General features: G+C 48.5%; 1 protein-coding gene across 1 annotated transcript in view; it reads left to right on the top strand.

The window, feature by feature from the left end:
- The window catches only part of ASB18 (ankyrin repeat and SOCS box containing 18), a 61,208-nt gene extending 42,610 nt beyond the window's left edge, over nucleotides 1-18,598 (top strand). The window contains exons 5-7 of the mRNA XM_027591464.2: nucleotides 266-770; nucleotides 16,603-16,716; nucleotides 17,462-18,598. Of these exons, the coding sequence (XP_027447265.2) occupies nucleotides 266-770; nucleotides 16,603-16,716; nucleotides 17,462-17,647 (805 nt within the window). The 3' untranslated portion in view covers nucleotides 17,648-18,598. The remainder of the gene's footprint in view (nucleotides 1-265; nucleotides 771-16,602; nucleotides 16,717-17,461) is intronic.
- The last annotated feature ends 3,959 nt before the right edge of the window (nucleotides 18,599-22,557 follow it).

Raw genomic sequence — 22,557 nt, 5'->3', positions numbered from 1 at the left:
AGGGAGCCAACTCGTCCCGAGGGGTGGAGCGGAGCGGCGGGCGGAGGCGGCCGGTCGAGACTGTCTGGAAGTCGCCACCACCCCCACCCCGACCCCCCACCCCCCCACCCCCCACCCCCCCACCCTCCACCCCCCCCACCCCCCACCCCCACCCCCCCACCCCCCACCCCCCCACCCCCACCCCCCCACCCCCACCCCCACCCCCACCCCCCCCAACCCCCCACCCCCGGCCTCCTCCGGGTGACCCGCCTTGGCCTCCCCGCAGGTGCGCGCAGGCGCTGCTGGAGCACGGCGCTTCGGTGCACCGCGCGAGCGGCGCGGGCCGGGACACGCCGCTGCACGTGGCGGCGCAGCGCGGCCTGGACGAGCACGCGCGCCTCTACCTGCGCTGCGGCGCGCGCGTGGACGCGAGGAACGGCCGCGGCGAGACGCCCCTGAGCGCGGCGTGCGGCCCGGCGCGGCGGCCCGACGAGCACGCGCGCTGCCTGCGCCTGTGCGCGCTCCTGCTGCGGCGCGGGGCGGCGGCGGACGCGCGCGACGAGGACGAGAGCAGCCCACTGCACAAGGCCTGCGGCCGCGCGTGCCCAGAGCTGGCGCGCCTCCTGCTGCGGCACGGCGCCGACGCGGGCGCGCTCGACTATGGCGGGGCCTCGCCGCTGGCCCGCGCCCTGCAGACGGCCGCCTGCGCGCCCGAGGCCGCGCCGCAGCGCACGGTGCAGGCGCTGCTCAACCACGGCTCCCCCACCGTGTGGCCCGACGCCTTCCCCAAGGTAAGAAGAGGGCCCCAGGGACGAGCCTGCAGCCGGGGCTCCACGCGCTTCCTAAACTTTAAGGGGCCCCGCAACTCCCCCCCCCCCCCCCCCGGGGACCAGGCAAAATGCAGCTCCCGATGCCCAGGTGCAGGAGGTGGGGGAGTGCAGCTCTACCAGGTTCCCAGGTGAGGCCGAGGCTGCTGGACTCGGACCCACACTTGGAAGGGCAGGGCCCCGAAGCCTCCTGGCCAGAGTTGCTAGAAAATTCAGTTGCCCGGGTGCCTGGCTGGTGGAGCATGCAACTCTTAATTCCAGGGTTGTGAGTTCAAGCCCCATCTTGGGTATGGAGCCGACTTAAAGAATAATTTTTAAAAGAAAAAGAAAGAAAACTGGTTACACTGGGGACCCTGGGCACTTAGTTGGATGACGCCATCATGGCTCAAAATATTTTGGCAGCTTATCTAATTGGTAAACAATGAAAGTCAGTCCAGTGTTTGATCTGAAACGAAATACCCAATCTGACCACCTACCTTACTGATGACATTAATGAAAGCACTTGACACGTGGTGCAGATCTCTGTCATTCAGTACAAACCACACTCCTGCAAAATACGCCAGGCACATGACCCAGGCACATGAGATTCTCCTACCTGGGTTTCAACCAGGTGAAATGCCCAGTTCAGGGTCAGGGCTGTGTTGGGACTTCAGCCCCACTTTGCAGACTTGACTCTGAGCAGCCTGCCGCTTTTTCCACGTGTCAGATCTACCCTGAAGTGACAAAGATAAAGAGTAAAGATTGCCCATCAGAGAAAGTACTTAGAAGATGGAAAATATTTCCCAAAAAAGAGTCCCCCAAATATTGGTTGGAATAAGGGCTCGTCCTCCTAAAAAGACTCCATTAGAAGAGAAGTCATTCCATTAGGTATAAATTGAGTGTGCTTGACTTAAAAATCATCCCCAGACTCACTGATCATATGCAGGAGACATACTTTGGCCAGGTAAGTTTTGAACAAATAGCTAAAAAGCTTCTACTTTAAAAGGACAGCACTCTAATAACAATAAAAAAAAAAGGGGGGGACAGCACTCTAAGTGGTCTGAAATAGTGAAATCCACACATCTCTCTCAAATGCCAACTTTGCCTTGTAGATGCGTGCTGAGTAACGCTTGTGTCTGTTAAAACATGGGTGAAAGGGGGGAAATCCACCCACACAACTCCCTGGGTGTGTCCTTACCTCACCAACACTGTGACCAGGTTCTTCCCCTACCTCTCACAGTATCTTTGAATTGTTCTCCATTACACTCCACTACTGCAGGATTTCAGTATGGCAGATTCTGGAAAAGGAACACCAGCATTTATATTATATATAATATAATATAAATTACCTTTTATAGTCATCATTTACATTGCAATGTGTCCCAATATTAGCAGTGTTAGTTCATCAGCCGGCACAGTGGAAACAGGCCACCCCTGCTGCCCCTCCAGGTCACACCATGTTTGCATTACTCACTTCACCCCTCCCAGCATGAATCTGCGTACAGAAGGAACAAGAAACACACAAATGGCTTTACGCAATGGGCCAAAAGTGAAAAATATTTGGGGCAAATTCTTTGAAAGGAAAAAAAAGTCAATATATTTCAGTAGTGACTAGTCATAATCTGCTGTTAGCCCTGGAGTCGTGCGATCTGAGTGATCTCTGTAGGTTTCCAAGTCCTAAGTGCAGCCCCACGAACGTCATCGCTGGGGACAGGGCCTCTAGCACCTGAACTGTCTTCAGAGCTATAAGAATTACCCTGCCTTCACCTCAAGATGCAGGAGAAGGCACAGCGTCTCCCGTCTGGGCCTCCAAGAGCCCTCTCCTGGGATGCCCACATACTTCATCAGCCACATGACACTAGAGCATCATCATCACTGGGGGTGCAAGCTGCAGGTAGGTTTGACTTTGGAGGCCGTTTATTATATAGCAGGGACCAAGAGGCCGTGAGAAGCGCCTGGCTCCTAAAAGTGACAATGAATCTCTTAGCAATTTCACACCATTCGGGAAGAGATTGGAGCTTCCTTGAGAAATCTTAATACTAGGAAGCGTTCACAATAAAGCATTGCCACCTTGTCACCCCCCACACACACACACACACACACACGTAGGGCAGTGCCTACACCTGCAATTCCTCAGTGTTGAATGAATGAAGGGGATTCCAGCAACTCCAGGGCCCAGTGGCCTGCAGGTTAGATCTCTGGAAATGGGGATCTGACTTCTTTACGCTGAGGTCCCCCACACCTCTAGGGGGCACCCCACGGAGGAGTGCCCACGGGGTCCACAGCCACCAGCTCCTGGCGCTCCGATCTGGAGCAGGTTGCAAAGGGGAACGCATTTACCACCCCGCTGAGAATCCTGTAAACACAGATACAAGCGCCCGTGTTTGTACTAGCCGCCCCAAGACAAACAGGGCAAACTCTGGAAATCAGGCAGCAGCATGCCCCTCCCCCCAGCCCCCTGCACGTGGTCCACCAGGGAACGGGTCTAATCACCACGCAGGACATCAAAGGGACACATCCGACTCTGCTCAGCAGACTTGGAGTGCGCAGCCAACACTGAAACGAGCCACAAAGATGCTCTGCAGGCAAGACTCAGCGCCATGGCGGGGCGTACGCAGAGGCACCGGGGAATGTCACAGAGCACGCCGCCCGTGGGCAGCAGCCGTGCTTTAAATAGATGTAAAGAGACACCCACGGAGCTCAGAATTACTGAGGCAAAGGTTTCACAGCGAGCTTATGACATAAATCACAGCTCCCCCATGCCCAGACAAAGGCACCGTCACCGCGGCAGGCGGACTCGAAGCATCCATCGGAGCCGTGCGCAGTGCTCTGCCCCGAAAATCAAAGTGGTGTCACGGCTTGGGAAGCGAGCATGTTGACAGTGCCAGGCCTTTCTGCCCGGCTGCCCGCTAGTTAACACCGGAGTCAGACGTCGGGGCGCGAGGGCAGGTGCAGGCGCAGTGGCAGGCTGCAGCCGGGTTTGAATCCTGAGAGTTGTCAGCGTAGGCGGGGGCCCGGCCTGCAGGAGAGCAGGCAGGAGGGCAGGGAAACACACACCTGGGGACCCGAATTTGTTTTGCAACTGTCACTAGTCGGATGCTTGGTCTGGAATAAAGGGTTTTGCTCACGTCTCTTGCTCCTTGTGCCCCTGGCCTGGGCCGTCTGAATGGTTCGGACCGGGTCCAGGGGCGGGGGACGTGCAGGGACAGCAGCAGCGGTGAGCCTTCGTCCCCGAACCACACCCACGGGCTGTGTGTCCCACCCGCACTTTCTTACTCCTTCTGCAGACGCTTCTCGGAACTCCTGTGCTCAGGGCAGGAGTTCGTGTTGGACCACAGCATGCGTATGTCCTGCCCTCCTGGAGCTGCCTGCCACCTGAGTGGGGGCCAGCTTTGACTTAGACCACCACACACCCAGGGTGAAGTTGCCACGGTCAGAGAGCTGTTCGAACAAGGCCCTCTGCAGCTGGAAAGTGCCAAACAGGGGGCCTGAGCTGGCTGGGGCAGAGGATGGGGTGAAAGGCCCCTCCGAGCACGTGTGGAGTGAGCCCAGACCTGAAGGCTGAAGACTCAGCCCTGTGAAGAGAGGAAGGACCGTTGGGGGCAGAAGGAACAGCACGGACAAGTGTCCTAGGGCGGAAGGAGCACTGTAATGGGCGCAGTTGAAAGATGCCCCAGGAGCTGGGAGGAAGTAGTGAGAGGGGGCCAGAGGAAGAGCCTTCAGGGGTTAAGGGTTTTGGCCTTTGTCTTAAGAACAATGGGAATGTATTACATCATTTGCAGCAGGAGAGGTGGCATAATCAAATGAGTACCGGGGTTGATTTTTCTGCTGCGGTGTAGAGAACATGCCAGGGCAGGGGACTGGTGGAAAAGCACAGACCGCTGTGGCGATCTAGGTGAGGCATGCAGATAGCTTCCACAATGGGAAATGAAGGTTGGCGGCAAGAATGACAGATTCTAGAAACATCTGCAGAGCTCTAGTCTTTCCTCACTTTCTGGGCACTGACCACGCTGGAAGGATGGACCTCAAGTTTTTGCGATTCCGTTTTACCTACATACAGAATTAGGTAAAGTGACTTCACCGTACTCCCAATTTCACAAGCTTTTTAGTGGGAGAATCTTGGGGTTGCAGTAGTCAAAAACCAGACTCCGTTTCCTGTCTCCACCCGAGCTGCATGTGCACCCCTCCCCAGGGGAGAGGAGGCAGGCGAGCCCTCGTAAATGGTGCACCTCTGTTTTTCTTGCTCTTGTTTTATTTCTCCATCTACATATAGAGCAGTGTGCCTGTGTGATTTTTTTTCCCCTTAATTTTCTTTCTGCCGCCTCATTAGCTGAGGAGAGTGTGCGTGGACCCTAATGACACCAGGATGTCAGTCTGCATCTCTGCAGACAGCAAGGAGGCAGCCGAGATTTTTAAACTGTGTTGGCATAAAAATAATGAAAGCAGCCAGCTGCCTGGCAAACATGAGGGGGCACAGTGCCGGGGGATTGGGGAGGGCCGCGGAGCCCCAGAGAAGTGGAACAGAGGAGAGACAGGAAATGAATTCCCAGAGACAGGCAATAAGACTTGGTCACAGTCTGTGACCCAGGGAGGAGGGGCCCCAGGGAGGAGGGGGAGCATCTGCCGAGGGAGGGCAGCTCTTCCTGGGGGGACAGTGCGGGAGAGGCCTCCCTGTCGCGTGCAGTCCCTGGGGACCATTTAACATTTTTGCAGAGAGAAGGGAGGGGGCCAACGCAGGGTCACTGGCTGGGTGAGGGTAGCCGGGGGAAGGTCTGAAGAAGCAGGAATGGCTTAGGAGACTAGATCTGGAGGGGTCCAGTGTGAACCGCTCCTCTTCATGGCCTGGTTTCCTCCCAGCGCACAAGGGGGACAACTGAAATCAGAGACTACCGTGCTCCAGAAAATGGCATGTTAGTGGTGGCTCGTGGAAGCCAGAAATATCCACACTTCGGGGGCACACTGTGCAACGGTGAAAGGATAAGGTTGGGCAAGGCTCGGGTAGGAAGACGCTTGCCTGCCTGGCTCTCGCTCTGCCATTCCATCTCTCTCCTGCTCCAAAGCCCGCTTACATCTGACTTCAAAACAGTAATGGATTGGGGAAAAAAACAAAAAACAAATTTCGGGTAGGGAGGGGCCCAGTGGTGATCATTCTTACAGTGGTAATGTGAGTACCAGCTTTTGAAGGACAGCTCTTCCTGTCTTCGTACTGTCACATCTGCAAAGACAGGCAAGAGGAGGGAAGGGAGATAGGAAGGGAGCGGGGAGAAAGAGCAAATCCGCAGCACCAACACGATGACCTCATGTCGGAGTCAGGGAGCCCCGCTCCTCTGCCACGCTGCCCTAAGTTTTCAGGCAATCAGGCAGACATTACAAAAATGTTTTTAAAGTCGACCAGGCCATACGGGATGCCTTTGGAGATGCAGTGCATTCTAGGAGATGCAGCAAAGTGCAGAGGTGGAAACCGAGGAACCCGGGTTGCATAGCAACCAGCTGACTCTGCTGGGAAGAGGGTAGGAGAAGAGACCTCCCGGTGGGGCACAGTTACCAGGTGAATGTGGAAGTGGAACGGGGCTGGGCGTCGTCCCTGCGAGCCTTCCTCCACGCGGCCCCTCCACAGTCTCCCAAGTGGAATGAGAACGGCACCACGGACTTCTCCTGCATTTTAACAGACCTCGTGTCTGATCTTGCCTTAATCACAGATGAATAGGGAGATAAATAAATGGATCCATGACAGGGAAAGGGGGGCAGAAAAACGAATAACGGAGACAGCATCCAGAGACTAGAAAGGAGACCCATACCTCCCATCAGAAGATCCAGAAGAAAATCAGAAACTGTGTGCCATGGGTGCCTCATCTACAGAGTGCAAGACATAGCCTCTAAGTCCCTAAAACAGAGCCGGTTACGGGGACAAGGCAGTAGAATGGCGTGAAAGGGAAGATGGAGGACGCAAGGTTATACAGTGGGAGGGTGGAGAGCACATGAAAGGAAGCAAAAAGCAGAACCGATTCATAAAGGGCACAGAGCCAGGGATGTAAGTGAGGGAGCTGTGCTGTTGGCACGTGTGCCTTCAGATCCCCTCCCTGGTGTCCCCACAGTCTACTCTGCATGTTGAGGGGAGGCGGGCAGCGCAGCTAGACCTTTCAAGCTGAGCTCAAAGTCCCATACCAGCTGGCTTCTGGCCAGCTTCAGCAGAAGGTGACACCATGGAAAACTAGGTGTGGAAGGAAAATGAAGCCAGGGTGTTTCTCCTCTTTCTCTGCCTTGGTAGCTTTGCCAGCAGCACCTGCATCTCCAAGGCTCTGGCACCCTGACGGCTCCTCCTCATGGTCACAGCCCCCGCTGGGCAGCTCCTGACTTAGTTCCAGCCTCCACTGTATCTCAAATAACAAGAAATGGAGAAGCAAGGCAGGCTTTGGGATTGGTTGTTTCTGTGTCCCATGGTGCCATCAAGGAACCAGATTTTTCCAACCTCAGTGAGTCAGCTTTATCCTCAGAATGTCTCACCTCTTGGTCATAAGATGGCTTCCAGCAACAACTGGGCCAGCCAGCTTCAAATCCAATTGCTTTTCTCTGGAAGCCCTGAGGTGGCCCTCCTGTGTTTCACTGGCCCAGGCTGACTTAAACATGCACTTTCCCAAACCAGAGATGACAAGGAAAATGGAGTTACCCCGACTGAATTATACTAACCCTTTGGAGTGTTGGAAAATCAACCACAGTGTGTTCACTACAAGGAGGACTAATGTTAAAAGCATTTCCTAAGTGCAAAAGAAAGAAAAAAAAAGAATGAAGAAATAGAAGAAAAAGTGGTGGTCATGAAGAGCAGAGGGTAGAAAGCCAACCTACAGAAAAGTGATGTTACTGAAGAAGAGCCTAGAGCAAATGGATCAAAAATAGTAATTAAAGACATAATAGAAGAAAACTTAGCTGCACTAGAAGTCTTAACTCCTAGAATTTGAATGGATATTCTCTGCAAATCAGTGATGAGAGACACATTCCTTCTTTTTAATTTCTTTTTTTTTTTTTTTTTAGGATTTTATTTTTAAGTAATTTCTATGCCCAACATGGGACTTGAACTTACAACCCTGAGATCAAGAGTCTCGTGCTCTACCGGCAGAGCCAGCAAGGCGTCCTGGGAGACACATTCCTATATACATTCTAGCAAAAGTGTTCTAAAAAAGCACGGAAAAATCTTGCCACGCATCCGAGCAGAAAACAGTTATTCATAAAGGGATAAAACTCAGGCTGGACTCTGATTTCTCTGCTGCCACAGTATCATGAGATAAGGAAATACCATCTTCAGATTTTTAAAGAAAAAGTTTGGATGCTAGAATTTTAGACTCATCCAGGGTGGTTTTCATTTTGATGGCAAAAGTAAAACACTTTTAGATATCAGGGGCTCATAAGACATGCCTTCCTAATGCATCAAAAAAATACTGCTATTTATTTGATTATTTAGTCAAGAGATATTTATTGAGCACCAGCCATGTGTAAGCAACATACTAGGTGCTTTGGATATATGAGTGAGCAGTTCAAGTGGGAAAGAAGTATTCCTGCCTTCGTGGGGCTTATAGTCTAAGGGGAAGACAGTCTTTAAACCATGAGCATAAAAAATGGGCCAATAAGATGATAAGGGCTAGAGAGAGAGAAAGTGGGGGAAAGGGTGAGCAGTTGCAGTTGTCAGTGCAGTAGCAAGGGTGGGTGGCTTTGAGTCAAGGCTTGAGAGAGGTGAGGATGTGGGCATTGCAAGTATCTAGGGGGGAAGGGGCCAGCCAACCAGCAGCCAGTATGCAACCTGAGACTAGAGTGGGCCTGACCTGTGTGCAGAATGAGGGGACCAGTGTGGCTGATGGTGGAGAGAGCTGGTGACAGTAGGAGATGAGACCAGCGGTGGAGGAGAGGCTCAGATGGTATGGGGTCTTATAAGGCACTGTCATGACTTTGCCCATGGGAGGGGCTTGAGCAGAGTGGCGGGACCCACTAACATTTGATGGGGATGCTCTGGCCTGTGCGCTGAGGAAATACGTCAGCAGGAGGAGTACAGAAGTGGAGGGACAGGTTAGGGGGCTGTTGCCAGAATCCATGTGAGGGGCGCTGGCGGCAAGCGTGAGGGAGGCGCTCTGATTCTGGATGTATTTTGGAGGTGGAACCACCAGGATATCTTGGCAAATTGGATGTGCGACATGAGAGAAAGAGAGGGGGTCAAAGATGACTCCAAGGCATTCAGCCCGAGAGGCTGGTTAGATGGGTTTGCCATCAGCTGAGGTGGGAAGGTTGTGGGTAGAGTAAGTAACAGAACTCGGGGCTTGTTTTGATACCAAGGAAGCAGTAGGCTGTTCCAGTCCAGAGCTTGAGGGAAGGATTTGACTGACCTGGAGATACACTTTTGAGTGCCAGGGGCATGTGGGTGGTATTTATTTATTTTTAGTCAAGTAGAATCAACACCCAGTGTTACGTTAGTCTCAGGTGTACAATACAGTGATTCCACAATTCTGTACATTCCTCAGTGCTCAGCATGATGACTGCACTCTTCGTCCCCTTCACCTACTTCACCCATCCCCCCTCGCATCCCCTCTGGCAACCACCAGTTTGTTCTCTAGAGTTAAGAGTCTGGGGTTTTTTTGTTTGTGTCTTTTCTTCTTTGCTCATTTGTTTTGTTTCTCAAATTCCACATATAAGTGAGATCGTATGATATGTGTCTTTCTCTGCCTGACTTATTTCACTTAGCATTATACTCTCTAGCCCCATCCACGTCGTTGCCAATGGCAAGACTTCGGTCTTTTTTATGGCTGAGCAACATTCCATCGTGCATATGTCCCACACCTTCTTTACATACACATGGTATTTAAAGCCAGGAGACTGGATGGGATCACCAGGAAGTGAGAATACATAGAAAACGAAGAGGAACAAGGACTGAATGCAGGGGTGTGCCAACATCAAGAAGAGGGAGCGATGAGAAGACCACCAAGGAAACAGGAGGGGCCAGTGAGGGAGGTGGAATGAGAGCATGGCTTCCTAGAAACCAAGTGAAGAACATATCATAGAGGAGGACCTGACTAACCGTGTCAGATGTGGCCGATGCAGCACAAGGCAAGGCAGAGCACTCACCATCGGATGTAGGAGCCTGTGGGTGCTCTTAGCAAGGGCAGCTTGTCTGGGGTGCCCTGGGCTGAAGTCCCGTGGGGTGGACATGCCCCAACTGCCAAAGAGATGAGGTGAAAGACCATCTCAGGGATGGGAAACTCAAGTCTGCAGATTCCCTCAACTCCACCTCCTAACTGTCTTTCAGGATCTTCCTCCTCCTTCCATCCTGACTGCCACCATCTCTCCTAGCCTGTGGAGATGTCCCCTAAGCTGCACTCTGTGCCTCCAATATGGCCCCTGGAAACTGTTCTCAATGTTGTAGCCATGGTGATGCTTTTGAAATTAAAATCTGATCCTGTCACTCCCCAACTCGCTTGTTGTCCCAGGGCTCCCTTGTGTCCTCAAGGTCGTGTCCAGCCTCATCACAGTGGTTGGCGCTCCTCCTGCCCATGCCCTGCCTTCGTCCCCAGTCTCCGGCTCACACTTCCCACATCAGGCTCCGTACCCGGCCAACATTTTTCAGCTCCTCCTCACCTCCCAGGCTGGTTCACCTGGAACACTCTTGTCTTCAGAACTCTCCTTATGTAACTCCTCCTCCTTAGCCAGGTCTTAGCTCCAATGTCACCTCCTCCAGAAATCTTCCCTGACCAACCAACTCACCACCCACTGCAAATCCAGGTCTGACTTAGGTACCATTTCTAGTACCTTATGATTCCCCCACCACAGTACTGTGGCACCTGTTTTCTATTGTTTCTTTTTTTATTCTTTTATTATTTGGGACTGTAAAATTCTGTGAGGGCAGATCTTGTCACTGTATCACGCTGACATAGCACAATCCCCAGCTTCTAGTAGGAGCTTGGGATAGAAATAGAAACAACTTCAGTAATTGAAAGGCAGGTTGTAAAACTAAACGCTAACACCAAAAATTATTTCTGGAGGAGATACATAACATAAAATACGATCTTGTAATAATCATAATCCAGGACAAAAACTCCAGATGTTATTAAGGAAGGAGAAGAATTGATTATGAGAGGAACGGGAGAGTAGAGATAATGGCACATCTAGAACACAAAAGATACAATTTTGATGTTTAGAAAATATAGGCCATCATTTTTTATTTTGAAGGTAAGCACTAGTAGAATTTTAAATAGGATACATACTTCCAAAATATAAAAATAAACACAAGGAAAATACAAATCTGTATAACATAAATCAGACAACAGGGGCGCCTGGGTGGCTCAGTCGGTTGAATGTCTGCCTTCGACTCAAGTAATGATCCCGGGGTCCTGGGATCGAGCCCCGTGTCAGGCTCCCTGCTCAGTGGGAAGTCTGCTTCTCCCTCTCCTTCTGCCTCTCCCCAAGCTTGTGCTCTCTCTCTTGCTCTCTCTCTCTCAAATAAATAAATAAAATCTTTTAAACATTTTTTAAAAAGAATAAAGTTAAACAGAAGTAAACCCAAATAGACTGTTTATAACAATAAATATAAATTTCTTATAAATTTCTTAAACTGCCCTATTACCAATACAGAGACTCTCAAACACTTTAAAACAAAACGAATTTTAAAAAGGTTAAAATTAGAGAGCAGGCAGAGGTAATTGTAGCAAAAACAAATGAAAAATAAAATGATGGATCAATATTAATATGCAACATAGAAGAATTCCTGGGAGAGACACAGACTGAAGGGAAGAGAAGATTCACTGACAGAGATAAAAAATACAGGCTACAGTGAAGACATAACCATTAGGAACCTATCTGCCAAAGAAACATTATGTTAAAATGGAGAAGCTAACAAAAAATAATAATTCTGGGTGATTTTTAATTCATATCTCAGTCTTTCACGGATCAAGTGGGCAAAGTAGAAGCTTCAAATGGTAAATGAGACAAGTGCATGTTGAATTTTGAACCTGCAAACAGAGTACAACTTTTGGTACTCCAAAAGCAGGCATCATTTAAAGCCATAATACAATACACCAGGAGATTAATAGCAAACAGCTAATTTTTACAAAATAATCTTTTGAAAATTGCATGGCAAACACCCAAATAATTACTGTGTCAATGGGTATATAATCGCAGAATATTTAGGAAAGATAGAACACTGTGCCTCAAAACTTAGGGCTATGACCATACCTATGTTCAAAGGAAAATCCACACCATTTTCGAAGTTGCTTGTATTATGACTCAAGGGGAGAAAAGGTTACTAAATTTTTTTTTAAAGATTTTATTTATTTATTTGACAGAGACACAGTGAGAGAGGGAACACAAGCAGGGGGAGTGGGAGAGGGAGAAGCAGGCTTCCCGCTGAGCAGGGAGCCCGATGCGGGGCTTGATCCCAGGACCCTGGGGTCATGACCTGAACTGAAGGCAGACACTTAATGACTGAGCCACCCAGGTGCCCCGAAAAGGTTACTAAATTAACTGAGCAGTCAATCCAAGGAGTCAAAGAGACAAAGGAATATTAATAACAATAAACACAATAATCGATGAGTTAGAATATTTTAAAAGAGAACAGGTCACCAAAAGCCAATAGGGGATTCCTTGAAAAAAAAACTAATTAGTGAAATTCCAGCAAGATTAAACAAGGAAGAACACTGGAAATACAATTATAGTGAATATATATATATATATATATATATATATATTCATAATTTCACTTCAAATGAAGAAGTGTGCTTATTTCTAGATATAGTGGGGATATCTCCCATCCAGATTTGCTCTACACCTGCATGGACACATTGACAAGGCTCTGGGCCTTCTGCCTTCCTGGGTTTCACCAGTATAGTCTCCCAGCAGACAGCCAGAGGAGGGTGAGGTCAGAGGATGTCTCCGCTTGGACCCCTCTCTGCCTCAGGCTGGCTATGTGTCCCCAACCCAAGATCACTACTCTTGCCAGACAGCCCACTTGACTCTCCACTCTTTAGGCCCAGAGGTGGAAATAGCTGTGAAACCAGCTCCACATTAGTGCACTGTCCCTTGACTTCCCCCATACTCACACCTGGCTGAATAGCCCTTGTATCAATAAAATAAAATAATAAAACAAAAATCAATAAAAAATAAATTCCTTCCAGAAGGATCCTATATCAACGTGTCATATATTTCCTATTAGAACACTGATGGATACATATGCAATGCTAAATTTCTTTAAAATGAAGATTGTTGCCATTTGCAAAAACATGGATGGAGCTAGAGAGTATAACGCTAAGTGAAATAAATCAGTCAGAGAAAGACAAATACCATATGATCTAACTCATATGTGGATTTAAGAAATAAGACAAATGGACAAAGAAGAAAAGAGACAAAAAACAAAACAAAACAAAAAACAAAACAAAACAAAAAACAAAAAACCCAGACTCTTAACTCTAGAGAACAAACTGGTGGTTACCAGAGGGGCAGTGAGGAGGGTTGGGTGAAGTAGGTGAAGGGGACTAAGGGTGCACTCATCATGATGAGCATTGAGTATAGAATTGTTGAATCACCATACTGTATACATGAAACTAATATAACACTGTATGTTAAGTATACTGGAATTAATTTTTTTAAAAATAAATAAAATAAAATGATTGTTTTTCAGGAAATATACATTAACAAAATTGATTCAAGAAGAAATCAAGGGGCACCTGGCTGGCTCAGTCAGTAGAGCATACAACTCTTGATCTTGGGGTTGTGAGTTCAAGCCCCATGTTGAGTGTAGAGATTACTTAAAAATAAAATCTTTTTCAAAAAAGAAAAAATCAAAACAAAGTATACCAATAACCATGGAAGAGAAAGTGATGATAATTTGATATTACCTGCAGCTTAAGGCCAGGCTTAGACAGAGTTAAATGCAAGATCTCTTGTGCCTTCTTAATTCCAATAAGTATGTACTTTTAAAATCTTCCAGGGTGTTAAAAAGATAGAAATTTTCTAAATTGACTAAGTTGGCATAAAGTCACATTAAAACCTGACAAAAGTAGGTTAAAAAAGTGAGATGACAAACCATATTTAGTTCTTAAATACAGAAATCTTAGCAAATTGGGGCGCCTGGGTGGCTCAGTTGTTAAGCATCTGCCTTCAGCTCAGTTCATGATCCCAGGGTCCTGGGATCGGGCCCCCACTTTGGGCTCCGTGCTCCACGGAAGCCTGCTTCTCCCTCTCCCACTCCTCCTGCTTGTATTTCCTCTCTCACTGTGTCTCTTTCTGTCAAATAAATAAATAAAATCTTCTAAAAAATTAGGAATAAGATGATGATGCCTGCTATCAGTATTGTTATTTAACATTGAACTTTAGGAGCACCTGGGTGGTTCATTTGGTTAAGCATCTGACTCTTGGTTTTGGCTCAGGTCATGATCTCAGGGTTGTGAGATGGAGCCCCTGGCCGGGCTCCAAGCTCAGTGGGGAGTCTGTTTAAAGATTCTCTCCCACTGCCCTTCTCCCCGCACACACATGTGCTTGATATATCTCTCTCTCTCATAAACAAACAAATCTTTAACACTGAACTTTAAAGCTCTGGTCAGTGTAATAAGATAAGAAAAATAAATGTGAAATATTTATACTGAGAGGAGAAAATACTGTTATTTGTAAAAATGACTATCTGTGGGGCGCCTGGGTGGCTCAGTTGTTAAGCGTCAAATAAATAAATAAAATCTAAAAAAAATATGACTAGCTGACTAAAAAATAACCTTAATAAAGTGTATTTACAAATCACTAAAGAAAATGAACATACTATAGAAAAACAGCAAAAGACATAATTTAGCAATTTATAAAGGAAGACAAATGGTCAACAAAAATGTAAATATTCCATATTGTATCTATCAAATTTAAATAATTAATGAGATTATTTGGGTAGGGGAGAAAGAGACACTCTCACTCATTTCTTCAAAAAGTTGTGATCATTTACAAACTTACAATTGACAGTATGTTTTAAAACCTTTAAAATGTACATAATCCTTGACACTACATTTCTACTTCCAGGAATTCCGTGTCAGAAGGGGACAGATTTATCTTGTTATCTAAATAAGAATTGTTGGAGGCAGAAAGAGATAGAATTATATTCAAGAGTGTTCATTGTTTATAACATCCATTTACATTAGTCACTCCATTGAATACGTTATAATATATTCATAAAATATATGGCTCCTGAAATGATGTTGAAATGCTCATTTGTAATTTCTGAATTGTTCACAATTGATTTTGAGTGGACAAAAATCAAGTTTCAAAATAATAGGCAAAATATTAGTCCACTTTTACTGTATATATTAATTTTTTGTCTAAATGCGTAAAACATTAGTATATACAAAATGCCAATAGTGTTTATGTCTAAACACAGAGATATTAATTTCCTGTTTTGTTTTAATATATTTAAAAGGGGTTTCATATCTGAAGGGAACTCAGCGAGTTGTGAATGGAGCAACCATACTGAGTGATTTAGGTCTGTCTTCTATTTGACTTTGTTCAGAGAGCCCCAGCGTGCTCAGCTGTTGGGCCTGCCTGTTAATTGTCTGCTGTGGATATTTGGTGCCTGATCTTAAGAAAATTGCCTAACCTCAGTTTTCTCAATGAAGAAATACTAATTTTACAACACTTGGTAAGTCTTTAACCTCAAAAACAGAAGACTATAAAGTTGCCCTGCCCCTCCCCAAAATCAAATCTGAATTTGATCAATCTTCCCAATCCAGCTATGAATTTATAAAAAGTAGATAAAGAGCATCATGTTCCAAAACCCTACAGGAATACCAGGAGCAAAATCCTAACACTGAGAAACTCTGCTGGACAAATAACCCGGTTTCTTCAACAAATAAGTAACATGACACAAAAATGAGAGATCTGGTAATACATTGACCAGTCTCAACCCTGTTGGCCTTTACTTGAGTTCTTATTCAAACAACTTTTTTTCGTATAATGGCATTTAAGAGAAATTTGTGAATTTAAACACTGGCCATATATTAGAAGATGCTAAGAAGCTTGTTAATTTCTCAGGTCTTATAATGATGTTGTGTTTCTCCTAAAGTGTCCTATAAGAGTCCCACTGAAATATTTACAGATGAAATGACAGGACCCATTGCACTGGCTTTAAAATAATCCTGGGGGAGGTGACGGGGGTGTGGATGGCACAGGACTGGTCACGGGTTGATGGTGGGTACACGGAGGTCATCATACCATTGGGTCTACTTTCGTGCTCACTGACATTCACCATCACAAGAAATTTATTTTTGAAAAAAAGCAAATAGTGTTCTCATCTTCATGATGAAACTGATGAGCCTGAATTGTAAAACTTGCTAATAAGAAAACAGGAATCCTTTGCCAGTGGGGACAGAAAAGAAAATAGAAAGGCCAAGCCAGGAGGAAATTCAACAGCAAAGCAATTCTTCTCCCTCATTATCCTGACATATTAGAAAGTTGAGATAAGAAATTACAAACACCATCCTTGGACCAAACTTTCCCCTTTGCTCTGAGCAGCAATGCAGAGACCAGGAGAGCCCATGGAGCTGTGGGGACTCTGCTCCCGGGCACAGGAATGAGCAAGCCATTCCTAAGCCCAGACTTGCGACCTGCAGCCATCATGGTGCTAAGACAGGCCCCCTCCCAGAGCGCTGCCTTGTGCTTTTTGGGAACTAACTCCCATAGCCCTACTGTCCTCAGTCCCACGGCCAGGAGGTGACAGAAGTAAGACCCAAACACACCGCCGTATCTGCTGGCCCTTCCCCTACCTGGACCCAAAACCCAGTCAACGCGAGCTTGGTCTCCCACCACTTCCAACCAGGTGCTGAAGATCTGTGCCCCGGCTCCCATGGTTATTGAGACTCTGTTCAACGCCTACCCTCAGCTCCGCGTGTCCGAGTCCTGGAGGCAAATGATTCCTGAGGAAGTATCTCAGGTAAGGGAGCCGCCCTTCCTTCCCCTCAGTACAAGAGCCTTGTGCTTCTGCTCACCGCCGTGTGCGCCTAGGCACTATCCCCAGGGAAGCGTAGGGCATCTGAAGAAGGACAGAGAAAGGGAAAGTGTGGAAGCATAGCCGAGCATCACTGGTTTTCCTCGGGAGGAATCATGCAGCCAAGAGCTGTTATTACAGTTGGGATGCTATTGGCTGCAAGGAGCAGAAACCTGACCCACCCGGCTCGGCTTGAGGAGGATCAGGGCTTACGTAACCCCCCACCCCCAGAGAAGGGTGGGCGCCGCCCGAGCCACCTGAATCCACAGGCTCTGCTCCTATGTGTCTGCCTCCCCTTGAGAGCTTAGATGTGGCCGACGCAGCAGCAGGCACCACATATGTACCCAAAAGAGTCCACAGTCACTGTCGATTAAGAAACAGTGAGGGCATTTTTTTCCCAGAAGCCTCTAGAAGATTTCCCCTCATGTCTCATTGACTTGAGTTCTGTGCACATGGCTCAACAGCAAATGCACTGTGCAGGGGGTGGGGGGTTGCAGAGCGGAGAGGGATGTGAGGAGATTAACCTGTGTTATCTGTCTTACCACCCAAAACGGACTTCCCTTGGACCCCCACAGGAACTGCACCTCCGAAAAATATACACACCCTCTTGGTGGAGGGCACTGCACACATGGGGTCTTCTGGCTGTCGGGTCCATGTGCTCGGGTTTATGTTCCATCTGCCTTCCTTCCAGATGCACCAGGCCTTCTACCAGTCTTTCTTCGCCTTGGCCCACACCCCACGCTGTCTGCAGCATCTTTGTCGCTGTGCCATTCGGAAGTTATTTGGCAAAAAGTGCTTTCACCTCGTACCCCTGTTACCCTTGCCAAAGTCCCTGCAAAATTACCTCCTTTTGGAACCAGAGGGTGTTTTGCACTGAAAACCAGAGCGTTTGGACTAAGGCTTCCTTGGGGGGGGCGGGTAGTAAGGCTGCCGTCCATGGAGGCTGTGTGTTGAGGAGAGCACCGCGGGCGAAGACGGGCAGACCTGGATGGCACCTCCCACATCCCCTGGCCGATGCAGCGGCCTCACTGAGCTTCACCGTCGCTTTGGAATGGAACTGGTAATAAAAGGCCTTTCTGCCCCTCCGGGTTGCTTATGAGGATCAAGATTGCAAATATAGTATTTGGATCAGAAAGTATTTTTCAACAGAAGTTGAACTAAAAGGTATACATATTTTCCTGCAAAGGGTAAACAACATCCATGCTGCCCCTCAGCCTTCAGACTGCCTCACAGGAGCGCCCCACCCTTCCTGGAGCCTGGTCACCTAGAAAGGCTCTGTCCCCAACACATGACAACATATTGAGAGAGGACACCTGTTTCTGTAACAAGTGTGCCCTTCTGCAGCCCACTGGTGCTTCCCAGCTCATTACAGCCCAGAACTCCCTAAAGGACATGGGAGAGGTGGTGAGCCCAACATTGTGATGCCATGTGAGTCTTCTATCTGACACCTTCACCGAACCCCAATGGATTCAGCTGCGGCCAATAGTCCAGGAAGACAGACGCCAGGAATAGACGGGTTGGTGGAGGTTGCCATCAGCCTGAGCATCACATAACAAGAGAGACGTTCTAAGGGTCAAGGTATAAACCCTATATTTTACTTTCTGTATTCTGGTGCTTTGACATCCGGGGCCTTGCTGACGCTGGAGGGACTGCCCCTCCCAGGGTCAGCCAATTCCTAGAGACAGCTCACCCCCAAACATGCTTTTCAAATGCAAACCAACCAATCCAGAGGACACACCACCCCCTTAAACACCACCTTTCCAGGGCTGTCACACTCTGGGCTACCTTCCACCAGTCCTAACTGTCCCAGGGCGAGGTGCCAGAGAGGTAGAGACAGCCTTTATACCCCAGAGCCTGCTGAAATTATTCAGACCATCTATCCTGCCTGGCCTGTTCCATCCATGAAAACCACAATAAAGGCTTCTGACCGCATCCCCTCCCCCGACCTCCTGACCAACCCTGGTACGTCCCCATGTGGCCCCCCCCCCCATGGTATGATATGCCCCTTCTCTTGGGAATGGTGAGTAATAAACTATCTTTTCCATGGCAATTGTCTCGATCTGTTGGCCTTACTAGACCTCAAATTTTCTATTAATATGCCATATTTTTTTAGAGAGCACAAGCAGGGAAGGGGCAGAAGGAGAGAATCTTAAGCAGCCCCCACCTTCAGTGCAGAGCCCAACACGGGGCTCAATCTCATGACCCTGAGATCATGACCTGCATCTAAATTAAGAGTCAGACACTTAGCTGACTGAGCCAAACAGGCGCCCCTAAAACGAGAGCTCTTTATGATCATCCTCTGTCGATAAGCAGTGAGTCCATTTTTTCCTCTTTGAGCCTGTGCCAGGTGCTGCTCAGACACACCTAGTGGGGCAGGGCGTGCGTCCCATTGCTGCAATCTGGAAAGGAGCAGACAGCCTCGCAAACACCTGCCCCAGAGGTGGGACCATGTGTGCACCATGACGAAGCCTACAGCAGAGCTGGAAAGGGGGCCATACAGGGCCCCAGTGTGAGCAGACATCCCAAACAGACATCCCAAAGCAGGTAGCCAGGCTGAGCCTTGATTTCAACACAGTGGGCCAAGGGGGTGATAGGACAACATCCCCCAGCACCTGCAGCTGACCCACCCACATCCCACCCTTTTTTTAAAAAATTGTATTTATTTATTTTTATTTGAGAGAGACAGTGGAGGTCAGGCAGAGGGAGAGAGAGAATCCCAAGCAGACTCCCTGCTGAGCATGGAACCAGATGTGGGGCTTGATCTCATGACCCTGAGATCATGACCTGAGCTGAAACCAAGAGTCGGATGCCACCCAGGCGCCCCCGCCCACATCCCTAAGACAGACAACTCACCTGACCTAGAAAAGGCCTGCGTGCACATGGCTTCAGGACTCCTCACATCCTTCTTCCCAGGGAGATGCCAGAAGGTACAGGGCATGATGGAGGAAGAGAGATTCGTCCTCCTGGAGGGGAAGGTCCCCACGCTTTGGCAACTAGAAGAAAGGGCTGGACAGCATGGGGGCTGACTAGGAGGGCCTTGGCTTCCAGACTAGGGATTCTGAACTTCACTGGAGAAGCCATGAGGATCCACAGAGCAGGTGAGTAGATGTGGTCACAGTGGGACTCTGGGGAGATGGCTTTGTCTTGGAAAGGCATGCAGCACACTGCAGGACAGGTGGGAGCCCACAGTGACCCCCCAGAGATGGGGCTGCCCCATGGAGCAAGAACAGTTACTTAACCGAAATCGGATGTGATTTGCTCAGCTGGAAGGTGCAAGTATCTGCACCCCTCTTGTTGGATCAGAATTCCATGAGAGAACTGATGGAAGGCAGGGCTTCTCCAACTCTAAAATGATCTTGCTGAATTGCAGATTCTGACTCTGGAGGTATGGGGCGGGGGGTGGGGGGCAGGTTGTGTGGGTCACAAGCATGGGTGACACCCCGGCTCCTGGTGGGCTGTCCCCACTGAGTACACAGACCGCAAAGCCCCAGATCCAGAGCCAGCCCCAAGTAGAAACTCAATAAATGGTTCTTTCTGTTATATGATTGCATTATTATTAGAAGAAAATGGCCCTAGGGGTGCCTGGGTGGCTCAGTCGTTAAGCGTCTGCCTTCAGCTCAGGTCATGATCCCAGGGTCCTGGGATCAAGCCCCACATCAGGCTCCCTGCTCCGCGGGAAGCCTGCTTCTCTCTCTCCCACTCCCCCTGCTTGTGTTCCCTCTCTCGCTGTGTCTCTCTCTGTCAAATAAATAAATAAAATCTTAGAAGAAAGAAGAAGAAGAAGGAGGAGGAGGAGGAGGAGGAGGAGGAGGAGGAGGAGGAGGAGGAGGAAGAAGAAGAAGAAGAAGAAGAAGAAGAAGAAGAAGAAGAAGAAGAAGAAGAAGAAGAAGAAGAAGAAGAAGAAGAAGAAGAAGAAAAGAAGAAGAAGAAGAAAAGAAAAAGAAGAAGAAGAAAAGAAGAAGAGGACGAGGGGGAGGAGGAGGAGAAGAAAATGGCCCGAGAAAGGGATAAAAAGTGGAAAAGCAAAGTCATGTTACTTATAAGAACAAACAGTAAGGACAAGAGTACAGGGTAAGAAACAGCTGCAGCAGCCCCCAGGGAGCCCTGTCCTCACTGGATTTTGCAAATGAGAAGCTGAGCAAACATGCTGTCCTTACAGGACGGCTTCTCCAGCCACCCTCCCCAGCCCACCCACCATAGAAAACAGTTCAGTTGTATTTCTGAAATGCACTAACATTTACAGAGGTCTTAGAGTCCTGGAACAAAGCAGAACTCCCTTAAAACATACTGACTTTATATTTCTAAAACTCTGATAAATGATGATCAATTATTGGGTTTCCCAAAACATGTTTTTCCCCCAAATAACAGCTTAAAATGACAACAGGATTCTCACCGGGAAGCCCAGATGGCTCCCTATAGCAGCCTGGAGGAAATTCATCCTTTTTCATTGTTTTCACCTCCAAGAACTTTCTTAGAACATGTAGATGTTCCCACAAGAGCTAATCCCTAAAGTTCCTCGGGTTTCATTTTTCTGCAGGGTGGGGCGCCTGGGTGGCTCAGTCATTTAAGCGTCTGCCTTCCGCTCAGGGCATGGTCCCAGGGTCCTATGATTGAGCCCCGCATGGGGCTCCCTGCTCAGCAGGGAGTCTGCTTCTCCCTCTCCCTCTGCCTGCCGCTCCCCCTGCTCGTGTGCTCTCTCACTCAAATAAATAAATAAAATCTTTAAAAAAAAAAAAAAGGTCCTTGTGTTTAATCGTTCACTCACCGATTAAGTCCTTTGCTCATTGCTTTAACCCACCCTGACTGAGCCTGCTCAGCTTGGGGCTGAGGGCCCGTCATCAACAAGACAGGCTCACGGGCTCCTCCTCCTTGGGCAGCTCACAGCCAAGCAAAGAAGACCCACTTGTCAGCCTGGCTGCTGGACAGACCTGGCACATGGTGGAGTGGGCTGTGGAGAGGAAGGGTCCCCTTCTGGGCCACTCTCTCCCTGGCTTCGGCTCTGCATCAAATGAGAGATGCTTATTTAGTCCCAGGTTAGGTGGAAGCTCAGGCACCGCCCCACCCCTCACTCTCCCCACTGTGTCCTACACACCATCGGGAAACTTCCATGAGAAGCACCCTCAGCCCACTCCACCAGCCAGTCCCACACTCTTGGTCAGCCTGCCCCCATGCACGACAGGAAACTAGCAACGATATCAGGAGTACTTCCGCTCATGGGGAACATGACATCACGGCTTCACGAGAAAAGGCAGAAAATACACTGGCACTAGAGATTCATTCAAATCCCCTGGGTTCTAGTGGCCATCCACAGCCACCCATTTGCTCCCGAATGATGGTCATGACTGTATGGGACAAAAATGCCTCATGGGGTTGGTTGGGGCTATCTTAATCATCAAATCCCATGGAAGTCATTCATAGTTTTTCAGAATGCAATTACTGCTAGCAATTTGCTTTGTTCGACCAAAAATAAAATACCTGTCAAAAAACTTGTTTTGGGACGGCTGGGTGGCTCAGTGGGTTAAGCGTCTGCCTTCGGCTCGGGTCATGGGATCGAGTCCTGCATGGGGCTCCTTGCTCAGCAGGGGAGTCTGCTTCTCCCTCTCCCTCTGCCATTCCCCCTGCTACTGCTCTCTCTCTCTGACAAATAAATAAAATCTGTATTTAAAAAAAAAAACTTGTTGTTTTGATGACTGTGTCTAGCATGCGCTACAGGTGTTAGGAGGTTCTCATATCTCCTGGGGGACTGGCCAAGTCTACAAGGACAAGAAAGAGAAACGGGGGTGGGGA

This window comes from Zalophus californianus, chromosome 3 (genome assembly GCF_009762305.2).
Source record: "Zalophus californianus isolate mZalCal1 chromosome 3, mZalCal1.pri.v2, whole genome shotgun sequence".
Lineage (NCBI taxonomy): Eukaryota > Metazoa > Chordata > Mammalia > Carnivora > Otariidae > Zalophus > Zalophus californianus.
Note: the sequence above shows the minus strand (reverse complement) of the source record. Positions and strands in the feature narration are given on the sequence as shown.